Here is an 18,504-nt window from a genome sequence, read left to right as displayed (position 1 = left end):
CTTCAGTGAGACAGACAGCTTCAGTGAGACAGATGCAGCTTCACTGAGACAGACAGCTTCAGTGAGACAGATGCAGCTTCACTGAGACAGACAGCTTCAGTGAGACAGATACAGCTTCACTGAGACAGACAGCAGCTTCACTGAGACAGACAGCTTCAGTGAGACAGACAGCTTCACTGAGACAGATACAGCTTCACTGAGACAGATGCAGCTTCACTGAGACAGACAGCTTCAGTGAGACAGACAGCTTCACTGAGACAGACAGCTTCACTGAGACAGACAGCTTCAGTGAGACAGATGCAGCTTCACTGAGACAGACAGCTTCACTGAGACAGACAGCTTCACTGAGACAGACAGCAGCTTCACTGAGACAGACAGCTTCACTGAGACAGACAGTTTCAGTGAGACAGCTTCACTGAGACAGACAGCTTCACTGAGACAGACAGCTTCACTGAGACAGACAGTTTCAGTGAGACAGATGCAGCTTCACTGAGACAGACAGCTTCAGTGAGACAGATGCAGCTTCACTGAGACAGACAGCTTCACTGAGACATACAGCTTCAGTGAGACAGACAGCTTCACTGAGACAGACAGCTTCACTGAGACAGACAGCTTCACTGAGACAGACAGCTTCAGTGAGACAGATGCAGCTTCACTGAGACAGACAGCTTCAGTGAGACAGATGCAGCTTCACTGAGACAGACACAGCTTCACTGAGACAGACAGCTTCACTGAGACAGACGGCTTCACTGAGACAGACAGCTTCACTGAGACAGACAGCTTCACTGAGACAGACAGCTTCACTGAGACAGACAGCTTCACTGAGACAGACAGCTTCACTGAGACAGACAGCTTCACTGTAGGAGGCGTGAACGAGAGATTGACCAGGCAAATGTGGCAAATGGGGCCACAAATGGGGCAAATGTGGGTCATATCTTCATGAATAGGAAATAGACTGAGATAAATGTTCTGTAGCTACAGTTTATTTAGTAAACACCAACAATGCTCCAGACTCCAGCTTGAGGGGCGTTAGGAGATATTTGGGAAGGGACAGAGATTTGTGCATTGGCTATGCTGTCAGCCAGATTACGCATGGAACCTTCCATCTTGCACAACCCTTCATACATCTCCCCACGCTGTATCACCATAAGGGCTTGTTGCTGCTGCAATTGTTTGATAGCTTCCTCATGTGAAAGTAATCCTTGATGCTGTGCAGCAAGTGCACGTTCGAGACCAGTATTATCTGCTGACCCAGTCATGGCTTTTTCATTCTGTAAGGGCTGCGTGTTTGTGGGTCACGAGCAGATAATAGGGACTCTTTAAGTTATCCGTGTATGAATAACCACTAAAATGCTTACGCAGACATTAAGGAGAAGGAGAAGAAAAACAAAATGTATAGGAAAACTACAATTAACCCCACCAATATAAATGTGGCAACATATAAGAACTACAAAAACAAATTCATTCACTCTGTAAGGAAAGCAAATAAATTACTATGCAGACAAATTTACTCAAGCGTCTAATGACATTAAGTCTACTTGGAAACTGAGGTTACAAATCAGCTGTGACTTTGTAAGCAAACAGTTATGGAATGACCAATTTCAGAGCAAGAAAGTAGACGCTGGATACAAGTTGAAAGTCAATGGCTTCAGGTTCTCAGTCGATTTATTCAGCAGGGCACCAGCGGTAGAAATACAGCAATATCACAGGATACAAAGAATCTCTCTGACACACAGCTTGTCCTGTCGTGTGTGTCTAATGTCGAGGCTGCTCAGTATTTAAACACTTTCTCAACCCCCGTACCTGGTACTGGAGTCGACTGGTCCACATAGCATAATGACAATACATTTATTTGATCACAAAGGCTGACTTTCGTTCAAGATATTAACATGGTAATTCACTCATTCTGGCTCCTGGGTGGGGATGAGATAGTGTGTGGGTGTGTGTGTATGCATCTATTGTGTGCCTCTCTCAGGTTTGCAACAAAACAGGTTCCTGGGTGGGGGTGAGATAGAGTGTGTGTGTGTGTGTGTGTGTGTGTCAATCAGGTTTGCCAAGGTCAAGCCAAACTGTGGTCAGCTAGCCATTCTGAATAATGCTATAATACTGTTGAAATAACTATTACTAATTAATCAAAAATACTCTATAATATCAAATCTATTAGCCATGTGAACATAAATTGTTACTTCATTTCCTCTCTTGTGGATCAATAGGATCCACACAAGCAGAATTATTTATGTTTTAATCTCATATCCTAATTTGTATTTTTCCATATTGGTTACCGTTATTTTTAAGTTATTCCTATATTTAGCTTAAATTGAACCATTAATATCTTTCAATGTATGTAACCTATCAATAGTAAGATACCATTTATATTCAGTTTTCCTAGAATTTTTTTAATGAAAATTAATATTAATCCGAAGAGTAATTTCTAAAATTCATAATAACAGAAATAATAATAATAAAAAATAAACAGAAGGAACTACCAATCAAGTTAATATTACTAAGAATAATATCGGGAAAGATAATAAAGAAAAGAAATAAAGAAAGAATGTTAACATTATTAATACAAGAAATAATAATACAAGAAATTAGTAAACGAATTATAGTCCATTTGTCATAAAATTTAATTTGTAAAAATAAAAAATGTTGGTCGCTCTTTTGTTGTTGGTCTTATGGTCATCCGTTGTTCATTTTGTAGTGTTTGTAGTCCATCTGTCCATCTCCTCTCTTTAAGAGAAATATAGCATTGTTTTTCTCTTATATTGTTTTTTTTTTTTTTATATATATGAAATGTGAAATTTCATAACAATATTTTTTTTGTTATTTTATTTTTTTACCTCTCTTGTTTCTTGAGAGGTGGATCTTACCCCCCATTCAATAGGGATAGAGGCGTCCTTGATTTTTCATCAAGGCTCGCTGTATCTTTTGGGTCTAGTTGTCATTCTTTGTGGCCTCTGTGGCCTCTCGATGTCTTCTTGCTGTATCTGCACCCCGACAAGTGCGTTGTCAAATTCCAATGCAGTGTAGCCCTCGTCAGGTGTCTCCTCTCTTTCTCCCGACAGCCGTCGGTCAGGTGTCTCCTCTCTGCCATGCCCTCGATCTCCACCGTTGTTCTCCTCCGATGGTCTTTCTGGCTGAGGGCTGCTCTCAATGACAGCCTCTTTGCTGTCATCCGTCGTCTGGTGCAGTGTGCCACCCTGGGACCACCTGGGCGATCGTGCCAATTGTTGCAGGATCACCAGGTCGTCTCGGCCCCCCGGAGTTTCTGATGCGATGTGGTATATGGCTCCACCTCTCTTGTCACTGGCTCCACCTCTCTTGACACGCTTTTGTCATCCCCTGTTGGCGTGTTGGGTCGTTGAACCTCTGTGCATGGTTGCCTTCTGGGTGGATCGCCTTCTCTCAGCTCTGTGTAGTCTCCTTGTGGACACATAATTTGTAGAGACTCCTTGGTCATGTTAGTTGTTCCCTACTCTATCTACTCTCACTCTATGTTCATAAAAACAATACTTAACTAACTATAGTACAGATCATTTCATATTCTGATTCAACCTTGTGTGTGCTTTTCCTTAATTTGTTTTTCCTTTCTTAAATATTCAGTTTTATAATTTCACTTTTTATTCCAAATTGTTTCTCTTCTCCACCAACATACGGTCTGAGAATTCAGCCCTGTTTAACTATTTCCTTAGCTAATTAATCTATATTTTTAGTTATTTCTCCATACATTTAAAATTATTTTCCTGTTGTCCATTTGCTTATAGAATAGTTTCTGATTCAACGTTCTTATTTCCTACTTATTGTTTCTAAAATTAATTGTCCATCTGTTAACACACTCATTCTGGACGCTGACTCTCACTGTAGTGTTATTTTATTCTGATTAGTATATTCTAGTGTCTCTTTGATTACCTCAGCTCAGTTGCACAAACCTGGCCTATTACTTTGAATTGTATACTATGTCTATTGTGCTTTTTATTTAAGTTTGTTTATATTTCTTAATTTCCTTTACCTTGTCTTAATTTTCTATTATTTCACTTGCGTTTGTACTTACCTCTCTTGTCCTGTGCACTCTTTCCAACAGCTCCCGCCAGGTCAACGGGGTCAGCGACAAACCTTCTTGATTTTTTTTTCTATTCTATTTCCATTAACTTATCACTGTATCCTGTTTCTTCACTTATGTGTGTCAAATCTCAAGTGGCCTTACTCTCTGTGTGTTGTGTATTTTTTATTTTTTTCTCTCCTGCCATTAAACATTTTCAGTCAATATGATTATAGTTTGCCAGTTTTGGGCTAACCTAATTGCAGGACGGCTTTTTGCTTTTTCACTCCCACAAGATCTTTGAATTTTTATTCACTTTGTCTGGTGCATTATTAGTCCAGAGATATGAGTCTGGAGATGTCACTTATTCGGTGTTGATAGTGTCCTCAATGCCTATTGCAATTTCTGTGTTTCACTCTCTTCACCTCCCCTTCTCTGTGTTCACTCTTTCAGTGAGTCTTTGCTCACAGTGATTTTTATGGCTCCTGTAAACGTGAATGTGCCTGCCTTAGGTTTCCGCTGGTTTCTCTCCGTGCAGTCTTACCCGTCTTTGGCTATAATGAATTAATTCATTATCATTCTTCCATACCGGCCTGTTTTCAGCGTACCTGTTGGGACCGTGTCGCTTGTTGAGGGGAGGCATATTTGCGCGCTGCCATTGCTGATTTAATGGCCTGCTTTGTCATTGTCTGAGTTGAGATTTCTCAACATTTTCCTTTTTGCTCCAGAAGTGTGATGTAGTCGCTAAGTAGGCTTCTCCTATTTCCTTTTCAAATTACTGTTCAGATTGTTTTTCAGAGACTTCCTTTGTAATTAGGCAGAAGAAGAAAAAATTTAATTTCTAATTTGTGTGTGCACATGTACGTGTGTATGTATACATGTTTTTATATTGTTTCTAATATAGTCCTTGTCTTTCTTACACAAGCCTTCAGTTAGGTGACCTTGTTTTTTCCTGTATTCCCTGTCTCTTGATCCGTTATATTTTTTACCTTATTTTACTTGATGGACGTTTGTCACAGACTCCGTTCTCCCGGCGAGAGGCTGCAAAACAGTGCAAGATCAAAAAGAGACATGTTTTCTATACAACTGTAATTTCAGATACAATTTCTTCAAAATTTTGCATAAATGTTGTTCTTTTAAGGGGATGCAGACCAGAGAAAGACTTTCGTCTTGTTTACATCAGGGTCCCCCATTTTCAATTCATCAGGACATATATGACATACATGACATACAGATAGACAGTACTGCTACATCTATACATTTATGACATACCAGATTTGCAAATACAGTACTGTTTGTGATACAAAAAGAGTCCAGAAAAGAGAGTCAGGTGCAGGTTGCCCTGAATAGTGCCCATAAGTGTGGTGTGCATAGTGCTAACAGTGTATTGCACTATCACAGGACCTAGCATGTCCTACCATGCTCTGTAAATAACTTATGTACATATACCGATATGCCCTACTCTGTTTACTTGTTTTATTGCACAATGTCGTTCTATTGGATTCTATTATATGTTATTACTATTGTATTATGCACATCGTTGCGGGCAAGACCACCCGCATTTCATTGTAAACTTGTATGCAAATAAACAACTTGTGACAAATAAAACTCTTGACTTGACTTGACCACCAGTCTCTCTCTCTTAAGGCATTAACTGGGTTAATTAATCTAAATGTTAATTGATTGATTGATTGATTGATTGATTGATTGAATTGATTGATTGATTGAAAACTTTATTAACAGATTGCAGAATGGGTACAATACAGTACAGCTCAATACACACAATTGTTAAGGGGATGCAGACCAGAGAAAGACTTTCGTCTTGTTTACATCAGGGTCCCCCATTTTTTATTTTTTTTTATTATTTTACCCATATTTATTATTTTATTTTATTTTTATATTGTTAACTGTCTAGTTAGGCATTAACTGTGTTAATCTAAATGTTATATTGTAACTGTCTAGTTAGGCATTAACTGTGTTAATCTAAATGTTACATTGTAACTGTCTAGTTAAGGCATTAATTGGGTTAAGTGGGGAGTGCGTCATGGTACAGTTTCAGTAAGTGGGGAGTGTAAACAAGTTGAACGCGTCACGTGAAATAACGTTATGTGAATAAACCTATAACGTTACAATGTACAGTTTCTGACAGCTGGCTGTGTTGTGAAATGTGCATAACGTTATGAATAAACTGCGAAGTCACGCGAAATAACGTTATAAACGCGAATCTGGTAGTACATTTATTTTTATCTTCTTGAGATGATAACATTACATCCGCCTTTTACCGCATGACGAGCTAAACCAATCAGAGAGGGGCTTCGCTCAACCAATCAAAGAGGGGGCTGCAGAAATGGAGCTCAACCAATCAGAGAGGGGTCTGCAGAACTGGTGCTACGATTTGTAGAGACATCCCGGGTCTGCAGCTGGATACTATTGGACGTCCCCAGCGCATGTATATTCGCTCCCCGCCATATGTATATTTCTCTCCCACCCACCCCCTCCAAATGTACAGTGCCCTCCCCCTCCCCATCATATACATTTCTCTCCCACCCACCCACCCCCCTCCTAATGTACAGTCCCCTCCCCATCATATGTATATATATACTCTGTCAGGATCTATGGGTAACAGTAGCCTATATATTTGAATATCGTATATGTCACAAATGTAACAGTACTAAATACCTGTATGTCCCTATGCCATAAATGTCATGTATGTTGAGTATGTCATAAATGTCAATATGAATTGAAACTGGGGGACCCTGATGTAAACAAGACAAACGTCTTTCTATGGTCTGCATCCCCTTAACAATTGTGTGTATTGAGCTGTACTGTATTGTACCCATTCTGCAATCTGTTAAATAAAGTTTTCATTCATTCATTCATTCATTCATTCATTCATTCATTCATTCATTCATTCGTTCATTCATTCATTCATTCATTCATTCATTCATTCATTCATTCATTCATCTTATATTCGAGTGTAAAAGCCAAGCGGATAAACAACAATGATTTTTTTTTGATGATGAACAATGATATATGCAAATCGAAATTGAAAGTCTGTCTCCACCCTCTGGCAGGACATTGCCAGTACTCACAAATAAGACCACAGACTAGTAGTGCTTCTCGTTCAACATGGCAACCAAGTGGGGAATTTGTAGCGCCGGAAGAATCAGTAATGATTTCACAGTCGCCCTGAGAACCCTTCTTCCCGCAGATCACCAGGTATCGTCCTTGATTCATGTGTGAATTATATGGTAGAAACGCGAGTTATTCAGGAGCCACGAGTCTTGAAGCTCAATGTAACAAAGTCGGTTCCTAATCGCATTGGCGAGTCAAAAGTTTTTCTCTGATAATAACAACACTAGGACTGTATATAACCAATAACACTCGGGTTAGTAACATGCTCTAAAACGGTTTATTCTTGGTTTATAATTTGGCGCTAGGTTATAATATCGCCTATAGCTGCTAATGACCTCATCATTTCTCTCGTGTCAGGTGGGGTTATTTGATGGTCGATTAACTTGACTAGATACATTCCTACATTGTAATTGCCTGGGTTACAGTAGGCCTACAGCAGCACTTTTGTTCATTCGTTACATTCATCAAGAGCTTCAAGTCAGATGTAACGTTATGTGTATAGTCCAGAAATCACATTTACATAGTCTCAATGGGCTTCACATGCTCACCTGACAAATAATCATAATACCCCCCCCCCCCCAGCAATGATGGCCAGACGTGCAATAGGTATTGAATTTGGCAACAATTTAGTAAAGAAATATAGTGAGGAAATAATAGTAATAATGCTAATAATCAATACAAAGGGAAACCATAGATAGGGGTAACAGTCTGGTAAGCAGAGACAACAGGGCATAGACAACATCTATAGAAAGCCGGATTGCCATTGAAGCACACAATAGCCCTTTCACACAGAAATCCCACAATAATGCCATAGGAGAGACTTCATTCTGCTGGCTTTGGTTGTTGTTCACACTGAATGGCAGCCCTGGTTCCACCTCTACATGTGGACTTTGAACTTGTTGTAACCTATACTTTACTAGAAAACATGAGCTAGAGGAAATATAGCCATCACATTTAAATCTAATAAGTTAAATAATCATAAACTTGCTGGCAAGCCCAGCAGCACAAGGGGACATTAAACTAGGTTGTAATTTCATCAAGGTGCGAGAAGAACAATTTGCTGTAATAAATAGTGTGTAAACTTGTCATGTATGGAATAAACAGATTGTAATAAATAGTGTGTAAACTTGTCATGTATGGAATGACTGTAATAAATAGTGTGTAAACTTGTCATGTATGGAATAAACAGATTGTAATAAATAGTGTGTAAACTTGTCATGTATGGAATGACTGTAATAAATAGTGTGTAAACGTGTCATGTATGGAATAAACAGATTGTAATAAATAGTGTGTAAACTTGTCATGTATGGAATGAACAGATTGTAATAAATAGTGTGTAAACTTGTCATGTGGAATGAACAGATTGTAATAAATAGTGTGTAAACTTGTCATGTGGAATGAACCGATTGTAATAAATAGTGTGTAAAGTTGTAAACTTGTCATGTGGAATGGACAGATTGTAATAAATAGTGTGTAAACATGTCATGTGGAATGAACAGATTGTAATAAATAGTGTGTAAACTTGTCATGTATAGAATGAACAGATTGTAATAAAAAGTGTGTAAACTTGTCATGTATGGAATGAACAGATTGTAATAAAAAGTGTGTAAACTTGTCATGTGGAATGGACAGATTGTAATAAATAGTGTGTAAACTTGTCATGTATAGAATGAACAGATTGTAATAAATAGTGTGTAAAGTTGTAAACTTGTCATGTGGAATGGACAGATTGTAATAAATAGTGTGTAAACATGTCATGTGGAATGAACAGATTGTAATAAATAGTGTGTAAACTTGTCATGTATGGAATGACTGTAATAAATAGTGTGTAAACGTGTCATGTATGGAATGAACAGATTGTAATAAATAGTGTGTAAACTTGTCATGTATGGAATAAATAGTGTGTAAACTTGTCATGTATGTAATAAATAGTGTGTAAACTTGTCATGTATGTAATAAATAGTGTGTAAACTTGTCATGTCTGTAATGAACAGATTGTGGCTGTGGCAGCACGCAAGCTGCAGGACGCACAAGAATTTGCCAAGAAGCACAACATCCCTCAAGCATATGGCAGCTATGAAGAGCTGTCCAGAGACCCGGACGTAGGTCAGTCAATATCCCTATAACTGAAATTGATTGATTGATTGATTGAAAATTGTATACAGATTTCAGAATGGGTACAATACAGTACAGCTCAATACACACAATTGTTAAGGGGATGCAGACCAGAGAAAGACTTTCATCTTGTTTACATCAGGGTCCCCCATTTTCAATTAATCATAACACATGACATACAGATAGACAGTACTGCTACATCTAGACATTTATGACATACCAGATCTACAAATACAGTACTGTTTGTGATACAAAAAGGGGGAAGAAACTGTACATTGGAGGAGGTTGGGTAGGTGGGGTGGGGGTGGGGACTGTACATTGGAGGTGGTTGGGTGGGTGGGTGGGGGGGGTAACTGTACATTGGAGGGGGTTGGGTTAGGACATTTACAGGGGCCAGTTTCGAATTGCAGTCTCCCGTAGGTGCTCTTTGAGAGTGGTTTTGAAAGTGGGTAGTGATTCACATTAGTTTACAGCTGTGGGTAGGGTGTACGTATTTAAGTAATTGCGAAACGTGTTTAGTCCCTTGTTTGAGCCGAATCTGGGTTTAACATGATTTGTGGAGCTCCCTCTGGTGTTGTGGTTGTGGTATTCACTGACCTTTGGGAAGTATTTTGACATGTACATGGGTACCTTAGTCGTGTAGTGTATCTTGTAGACCAGGCCCATTGCAAGTTGCTGTACTCTGTCGTCTACTCTAAGCCATCCTAGGTTGTCAAAGTGGGCAGGGGTGAGGTGGGTTCTAGGAGTAAGGTCAAGCAGTAGTCTGACCAGTTTGTTTTGTGATGTTTGTAATTTAGTTTTTAGTGCCTTTGAGGTGCTTTGGTACCATAAGGTGCAAGCATAGTCGTAGTACCCTTGAATGAGTGCTCCTGCCAGAGTCTTCAGGGTATTCTTGTTTACCAGAGAGGAGATCCGGTACAAGAATCTAGTTCGTTGGTTGAATTCTTTTATTACATTGGATGCCATTTTGTCACAGGAAAGATTTGCCTCTAGGATGGAACCTAGGTATGTTATTTCATCTTTCCTTGTGACAATATTGTCACCCACTGTAACTGAGAAGCCGTCGGTCTTGCTGAGTTTGTTATTTGAACCGAAGAGTGTTGTTTCCTATCTGTGACACCTGTAGCACAAGTTACCCATGTACATGTCAAAATACTTCCCAAAGGTCAGTGAATACCACGATCACAACACCAGAGGGAGCTCCACAAATCATGTAAAACCCAGATTCGGCTCAAACAAGGGACTAAACACGTTTCGCAATTATGCCACATCAATGTGGAACGCCCTACCTAAAGCTGTAAAGGAATGTGAATCACTACCCACTTTCAAAAACACTCTCAAAAAACACCTACGTGAGACTGCAATTCGAAACTGGCCCCTACAAATGTCCTAACCTAGTTGTACAGTAAATGACCAAGTAAGGCTTTGTCAGTATTCCAATGTACAGTGTAAAATGTGTGTGTGTCCCCTACCCAACCCCCCCCCCCCCCACCTCCAATGTACAGCCCTCACCCAACCCACCCAACCCCACCCCACCCACCCAACCTCCTCCAATGTACAGTTTCTACGCCAAATGTATATACACTCTTTTTCTGGACACTTTTGTATTACAAACAGTACTGTATTTGCAAATCTGATATGTCATAAATGTATAGATGTAGCAGTACTGTCTATCTGTATGTCATGTATGTCATATATGTTATGATGAATTGAAAATGGGGGACCCTGATGTAAACAAGACGAAAGTCTTTCTCTGGTCTGCATCCCCTTAACAATTGTATGTATTGAGCTGTACTGTACTGTACCCATTCTGAAATCTGTTAATAAACTTTTCAATCAATCAATCAATCAAACAGTGACAATGACCCTCGTTTTTCCCCCTCCATGCTCTCTGTGTTTTTAGAGGTGGTGTACGTCGGCGTTATCCATCCCTACCACCGGAATGTCAGTATGCTCTTCATGAACGCCCAGAAGAACGTCCTCTGTGAGAAGCCCATGGCCATGAACGCCAGAGAGGTGCAGGAGATGGTGGCCTGCGCCAAGATGAACCATGTATTTCTAATGGAGGTATGGACCACATTTACCACACTTAATGAGCTGTAGTTAGTTTAGATTAGATTCAAATGTATTGTCATTATACAGCGCAACTACAGTACAATGAAAATAAGTTGGCATCTAACCAGATTGCAAATGTAACAGTAAAGTTCAATAGCAATATACAATGTACAAGTGATTCAACTGGAATATATATAATGAGTACTACTGAGTAATAATCAGATGTATGTACAGTGTTACAGTATTATTATGTACAGTGATACAGGTATAAATACACTATGGTACTTAAGCCATACTGGGCATTGGGCACTGGTATAACTAATAAGACTAGGTAAGGGATATGTATATATATAGTATACATGTATGTAAAAAGGATTATATGCAGGTATATTCAGACAGACCTATTTTGTCTCTACCCACCCAGAGTTAAAAAAAGAGGAGAAAGCGTTTTGCCCAAAGTTCAGGCAGGGGAGTGAACAAAAGGAAGATTTGTAATGTTTTAATGAGCCAAGGTCTAAGCCAAAAGAAAAAAATCTATCAGTTCGATTCCAGCCCTGGGATTAATCCTTCCTGATTGATATGGTCCAGGGACCTTGGTCAGTATTCCTACTTTGAAACATCTTGTTATAACATATTTATAACCAGGAGCCAATAACAGTGTCTAGATTTATGCAGTCCATATAAGCTGAATATTCTCTCTCTCTCCCATCCATATGGGGGCGACAGTGGCTCAGGAGGTAGAGTGGTCCTCTGGTAATCACAAGATTCCCGGTTCGATTGCGGCTCCTCCCGGCAGTGTGTTGAAGTGTCCTGATGAGCAGGTCGGCACCTTGCATGGTTGCCTCAGACATCGGCGTGTGAGTGAATGGGTGAATGTGAGGCATAAGTTGTAAAGCGCTTTGGATAAAAGCGCTATATGAAAGCAATCCATTTACAATTTACCCCCCCCCCTCCAGGCAGTGTGGTCGCGTTTCTTCCCAGCCACTCTGGAGTTGAAACAGCTGCTCGCCCGCGGGGAGGTGGGTGAGGTGAAGATGGTAAGGGCAGACTTCGGGGAACGCCTAATGCATGTTCCCAGAGTGGTGGAGAAGGAGTTGGGAGGAGGGGCTCTGCTGGACCTTGGAATCTACTGTCTGCAGCTCATATGCATGGTGTTTGACGGAGAGAAGCCTGAGAGCATCCAAGCCACCGGGGTTTGCCTGGACACAGGTACAGTAAAAAGACATCCCCTGGACACAGGCACTGTACAAAGATGTCTATGTAGTGGGGGGTGTCTGTAGTGGGGATGAACTGATAATGAAATCAGGGAGAATTTCCCCAAAGCTAAAACCCAATACCAAGGGCAAAGCCTTTATGATTAGAGAAAGGGGATTATATCTCAAACAAGACTAAGGTAAGCCTAGTTAAGCCAGACCTGGATACATGCACATGCATGTTTCAACAATGGGGTAAGCTTAGTAAGGCGTCCAGGTCCAATGACACTAAACGAATGGTCTATAGCTATACGGACTGTAATTTCAGTCCCCTAATCATAATGATCTACAACCATTATTATTTCAAGAGTTCTCTGAATCTCTGTATAAATGATCTCATCCTCAAAACTACCCCCACCCCTTAAAACGTGCTTCCGAATAAACCAAGACGTAATCATGTAATTTTATCAAAACTATATCGTTTTTTCCTCTTCTGTAACTATACTCATTACAATTGCCAATATTTTTGGAATGAGATTACTTGAATCCAGTTAAATGAAATATATTACTTTCCAACAAAAAGAGGGAATATCTGCACATGGAATCTTGCTCAAAGTTTTACTTAATGCCAAAGTCTTTCTTCATATTGTCTGACCAATACTCACTCTGGGTTGAAACATTGCACCGGTACAGGTAGCAATATTTAGTTTGTGGGTATTCCTTCATTCAACTTTTTCCTCCAGACTCTTATCTGTATCTCTACTCAGTCCGTAGTAATTTACGCTCTAGATTTAAAGAGGTTCTTCTGTATGATTGAGGTCCATCATCCATCTGCATGATTGCCTGCGGGGAACAGTTTTACACAGTTGTTGATTTAAATCAGTTTGTGGACACATTCTATGACTATTGTTGACTAAGTGTTTCTTTAGTTGAGGAAAGCCCTATTATACAGTGCAGCTCAATAAATTAGAATATTGTGGAAACGTTTTTATTTCAGTAATTCAATTCAAAAAGCAAAACTCTCATAGATTATAGATTCATTACACACAAAGTGAAATATGTCAAGCTTTTATTTGTTTTAATTTGGATGATTATGTCTTACAGCTCATGAAAACCCCAAATTCAGTATCTCAGAAAATTTGAATATTGTGAAAAAGTTCAATATTGAAAACTCACACTCTATTCAGATAATTGACTGAAACACCTGCAAAGGTTTCCTGAGCCTTTAAATGGTCTCTGTCTGGTTTAGTAGGCTACACAATCATGGGGTAAGCCACAAAAGGTCATTGCTAAAGAAGCTGGCTGTTCACAGACTGCTGTCCATCCAAGCATATCCATAGAAAGTTGAGTGGAAGGAAAAGGTGTGGTAGGAAAAGGTGCACAAGCAACAGGGATTGTCAAGCAAAACCCATTCAAGAATTTGGGGAAGCTTCACAAGGAATGGACTGAGGCCGGAGTCAGAGCATCAAGAGCCACCACACACAGGCGTGTCCAGGTCATGGGCTACAACTGTCACATTCCTCGTGTCAAGCCACTCCTGAACCAGAGACAATGTCAGCAGCGTCTTGCCTGGGCTAAGGAGAAAAATAACTGGACTGTTGCTCAGTGGTCCAAAGTCCTCTTTTCAGATGAAAGTAAATTTTGCATTTAATTTGGAAATCAAGGTCCCAGAGTCTGGAGGAAGAGTGGAGAGGCACATCATCCACGTTGCTTGAAGTCCAGTGTGAAGTTTCCACAGTGAGTGATGATTTGGGGTGCCGTGTCATCTGATGGTGTTGGTCCACTGTGTTTTCTCAAGTCCAGAGTCAACTCAGCCGTCGACCAGGAGGTTTTAAAGCACTTCAAGCTTCCTTCTGCTGACAAGTTTTATGGAGATGCTGATTTCATTTTCCAGCAGGACTTTGCACCTGCCAGTGCCCACACTGCCAAAAATTACCAATAACTGGGTTAATGACCATGGTATTACTGTGCTTGATTGGCCAGCAAACTCGCCTGACCTGAACTCTATTGTCTTATTGTCAAGAGGAAGATGAAAGACACCAGACCCAACAATGCAGGCAAGCTGAAGGCCACTATCAAAGCAACCTGGGCTTCCATAATACCTCAGAGGTGCCACAGGCTAATCGCCTCCATGCCACGCCGCATTGATGAGTAATTTGTGCAAAAGGAGCCCCAACCAAGTACTGAGTGATTATACAAGAACATACTTTTCAGAAGGCCGACATTTCTATATACATTTTATTTTTTTCCCGTATTGGTCTTATGTAATATTCAAATTGTCTGAGATACTGAATTTGGGGTTTTCATTAGCTCCAAAATTATAACAAATAAAGGCTTGACATATTTCACTTTGTGTGTAATGAATATATAATATATGAGTTTCACTTTTTGAATTGAATTACTGAAATAAATGGACTTTTCTATGATCAAATGTATTGAGCTGCACCTGTATATTATCTTTACACACACTGCTAACCTCTTTTAGGTCCTTTGAGGTTACTTGTTGCCTCATTTTATTTGCAGCGGTCCATGCTGCAACAGTTTACAACTCGTTAGCTTGAAAATTAATAGCTAGTAACAGTGTCAGTATGACGGTACATATTTAAATTCATTTATTTTTTTCATCTTTATTTTTACCAAGGGAGCATGAATCAGTGTAAAAAAAAAAAAAAAAAAAATAAGAAACTGAGAACTGGTTGATTTTCACTGCTTTTATTTTTACTTTATAATTATACTATATTATATTGTGCTTCTATTTAATTTAGTTTATATTCCTTTTTATTTAATTATCTGTCCGTTATTGTCTGTCCGTTAACTCATTGGACGCCAGTCACGATGATAGTCGGGTTAACTCGCCGACGCTTGAGCGCCAATCACGACGATAGTCGGGTTTTAATCGTTATTTCTTTTATTAGCGATATCCATTAATTTTCATCCATCCAACCTGATGTTATCGTTGGGAATGGGTCTGAGCTTGCAAAAGGGCAAATACCGCCGCCTATCGTCTCCCGGATGGTATTGCACATCATTGGATTGGATTGGCTGGGGATGTGCATCAAAAGAAAAAGTCCGGTCAAGGTTTTCCTCCTTGGGCATGCAGTATCGTTATACCACATTGACTGGGGGGACTGGGAGCAGCGTGGATTATGTGCTTTGGATATAACATTGGATCAATAAACGCAATCAATATTTGGAATGGCGATCAGGAATTGGATTAAACTTTTTGCAGGACATCAGATGTGAGGTAAGGAATTTATGTTACGAATCTTGGGTTAATCAGATGTTCCTTTCACCGCCATCGGAGCATGTGTGTGTGTGCGTGCCGTTGGCGCCGACCAATGCACGGATAAGCGATTTTTCAGCCCGCTTCTGTATCATGCATGAGGACACATATACTATCGATAATCTAGCATTTATTTGAAAACGATTGATAAATCAGCCGAAAAATTACATCGTGTTTTGTGTATTCCACTAAAGGGCTATTATCGCGTCTTTCTCTGGAATGACTAGAAATCACCAAAACTATACTCGTATTCAAAGCGGTATAAAACGGAAATGTACAGATGAAAAAACAATCCGTTTGTACATGTTGACTGCAAGCAACTCATTGATAAGCGACGGGTGTATTACACCCATAGCCATAATTTAAGATATATTTTAAGAACTCGCAAATCTCCCCGTCCTCCCATTGATTAAAGCAGCGACCATCTAGCCATAATTTCCCGGAAGGGCCGTGGCGCTCAATGAGTTAATGTTGCACCGAAAACGACCAAATCAAATTCCTTGTATGTGAAAACTACTCGTCAATAAAGACATTTCTGATTCTGATAGTGTATTTGGTCTTCCTGTGTGTTTTACCACAGGAGTGGACGAGGGCATGGTCGTCACTCTGAAGTTCTCCCGGAACCGGATGGCGGTGTTCACCTGCACAGTGACCGTGAAGCTTCCTAACGATGCCATCATTGTTGGCACTAAGGGCACCATCAAGGTGGGTCACAGTTCCAACATCTTGTCTAAATAAAAATGAAATGAGACAGAATTGTAGCATCCCTGTGAATTAAATGATTCCAAAAACCACAGGATGTTTACATGCAGCACACGTTTCATACAAGTGATTTAGATGTGTGGTTCTATTCCAGTGGTTCCAGGACCCCCATGTTGAAATATAATAGGCCATGGACCCACATTTGATAAGATTTTCCCAGGGACCCCCAACTTTCTATACTGCAGGGAGATGACAGTGTTTCTTATACAGTACCTCAGTGTATGGTGACCAGGTCAAAATGGTTCAGTTGCAGGACAGCAGCACTGCTTTTGCGGGACAATGCGGGAGTCAGTGTGTTAACTTCTAGTGAATAAAATATTATTGAAATTAAACTATTCCCCATTTTTACCACTGGTCTATACTATGTACAGCAGGGTTCTTAAAACTTAAAGTACCAGGGCTAGACAGTAGAACAGTATTTTTTTTAATTCAAAGTACACTGTGATTAGATGTCTTTTTGACTCATTGATTTGATGTATTTTGTCAACGATATTGTCATGGTTCAGCTTTCTTTCAAAATAGTCTATTCTCATCCAATTTTCATGACAAATTATTTGTAAAACAGGTTAAATGCCACATGTATGGGCAATTATCAAGAATAAAAACATTTAAGAAATGAAAAAAGACTATTTATAAGCCACACGTACAGTTAACATGTGGATTCATCCAGATCCCTGCCCATATGTGGTGCCCCACGTCGCTGGTGGTGAACGGGAGAGAGACCCAAGAGCACCTGTTGCCAGAACCCCACCTGCCCCTCAACTTCATGAACAGCACAGGGATGCGCTACGAGGCAGAAGAAGTCCGCCAATGTCTGCTCAAAGGTACCTACTGGTGTACTGGGAAAAATCTAGAAGATTTTTTATTATTCAGACTTATATGAATTGTAAAAAAGAATTAAATAAAATGTGAAATCTTCAGCACATACAATAACCGTCTGTGGTGTCCTTCCACTGTAGGCCCCTCTCATGGCTGATTGGTTATCCATTCATTTCTATGCACTAATGTCTCACATTCCTACACAGAGCCATCTCTACGTCGCAGCCTCTGAACAGTGGAACGTTGTCCCAACTCTCTCTAATGTCTTGTGTATTCATTGTTCCTACCCCTCTACAGGACTGAAGGAGAGCACAGGGATGTCCCATGCAGACTCTCTCCTACTGGCCGAGGTGGAGGACGAGGCTCGCAGGCAGACAGGGGTGGTGTACAGCCAGGACAGCCAGTGATCTTATACACAATCACGATTCACAAGATTGTTAATTTAATAAAAAAAAATCCAGCCCGAGTGTCTAGTTTCTCCAAACTCCTAAATACACGATCCACATGCGTAATGTATTGCGCCGCTATGTGCGGCCTGTGTTGCATACATTCTGCAAAGTCATGGTTGTAAAAACTCCCTTCCAACATATGAGCTCTTGACAGTCTAGATTCATAGTCTCACTTGTGGGGTCCTCAGAAGGCCAAGTTGTGTCTGCCGTCTGGCACATCTAAGGTATGTACTTCATAAATCCCATCTAGAGCTCAGACATGACTGCCCCCTCTGGTTCTGGAATTGTCATCTCCATGGTAATTGAAAATACAAATCATTTAACTATGCAACATGGGAAACCCCCATAGTCCTCTATTCAAATCAAATCAAATCAAATTTATTTGTAAGGCCCGACAACACACGTTAATGTCCCCAAGGGCCGGACACGTCTTCTTTAAACAAAGTCAAGAAGAAACATCACTATAAATCAAGAACAAAACAAAAACACCATAAAGTCCAATTTTCTTTTAAATAAATAAATAAATGCAACACTCACAGACATACCCCACGCGAAGGTAAGAAACTCACTAAAACCTAGCAATAGGAAAAAATGCACCACAGGCAATGTGGAGGAGATAAACCTTAGAAGGGCCATTCAAGGGGGGATCTCCCT

At 40.1% G+C, this 18,504-nt stretch overlaps 1 protein-coding gene and 1 pseudogene across 2 annotated transcripts in view; both read left to right on the top strand.

The window, feature by feature from the left end:
- Positions 1–3,272, top strand: part of LOC311246867 (trans-1,2-dihydrobenzene-1,2-diol dehydrogenase-like) — a 5,895-nt pseudogene extending 2,623 nt beyond the window's left edge. Inside the window, exon 4 of the transcript in view lies at positions 3,066–3,272. The product of the transcript in view is annotated as a trans-1,2-dihydrobenzene-1,2-diol dehydrogenase-like (transcript). The remainder of the gene's footprint in view (positions 1–3,065) is intronic.
- Positions 3,273–7,134: 3,862 nt separating this feature from the next.
- Positions 7,135–17,850, top strand: dhdh.2 (dihydrodiol dehydrogenase, tandem duplicate 2). The gene is made up of 7 exons (XM_084337454.1): positions 7,135–7,258; positions 9,169–9,280; positions 11,193–11,356; positions 12,301–12,553; positions 16,401–16,525; positions 17,253–17,406; positions 17,699–17,850. The coding sequence occupies exons 1-7, from the start codon at positions 7,169–7,171 to the stop codon at positions 17,806–17,808; spliced, it is 1,008 nt and encodes a 335-aa protein (XP_084193580.1). The 5' UTR covers positions 7,135–7,168; the 3' UTR covers positions 17,809–17,850.
- The last annotated feature ends 654 nt before the right edge of the window (positions 17,851–18,504 follow it).

This window comes from Notolepis coatsorum (assembly GCF_963971535.1).
Source record: "Notolepis coatsorum genome assembly, chromosome: 20".
Lineage (NCBI taxonomy): Eukaryota > Metazoa > Chordata > Actinopteri > Aulopiformes > Paralepididae > Notolepis > Notolepis coatsorum.
This window is presented reverse-complemented; position numbering and strand designations above follow the sequence as displayed.

Excerpts from the sequence above, each read along its gene's own strand:
- dhdh.2 (XM_084337454.1), top strand. The coding sequence starts at position 7,169 with ATGGCAACCAAGTGGGGAATTTGTAGCGCCGGAAGAATCAGTAATGAT. Across the intron at positions 7,259-9,168 it reads TTCTTCCCGCAGATCACCAG|ATTGTGGCTGTGGCAGCACG; the intron begins GTATCGTCCTTG and ends TGTAATGAACAG. Across the intron at positions 17,407-17,698 it reads CCGCCAATGTCTGCTCAAAG|GACTGAAGGAGAGCACAGGG; the intron begins GTACCTACTGGT and ends ACCCCTCTACAG.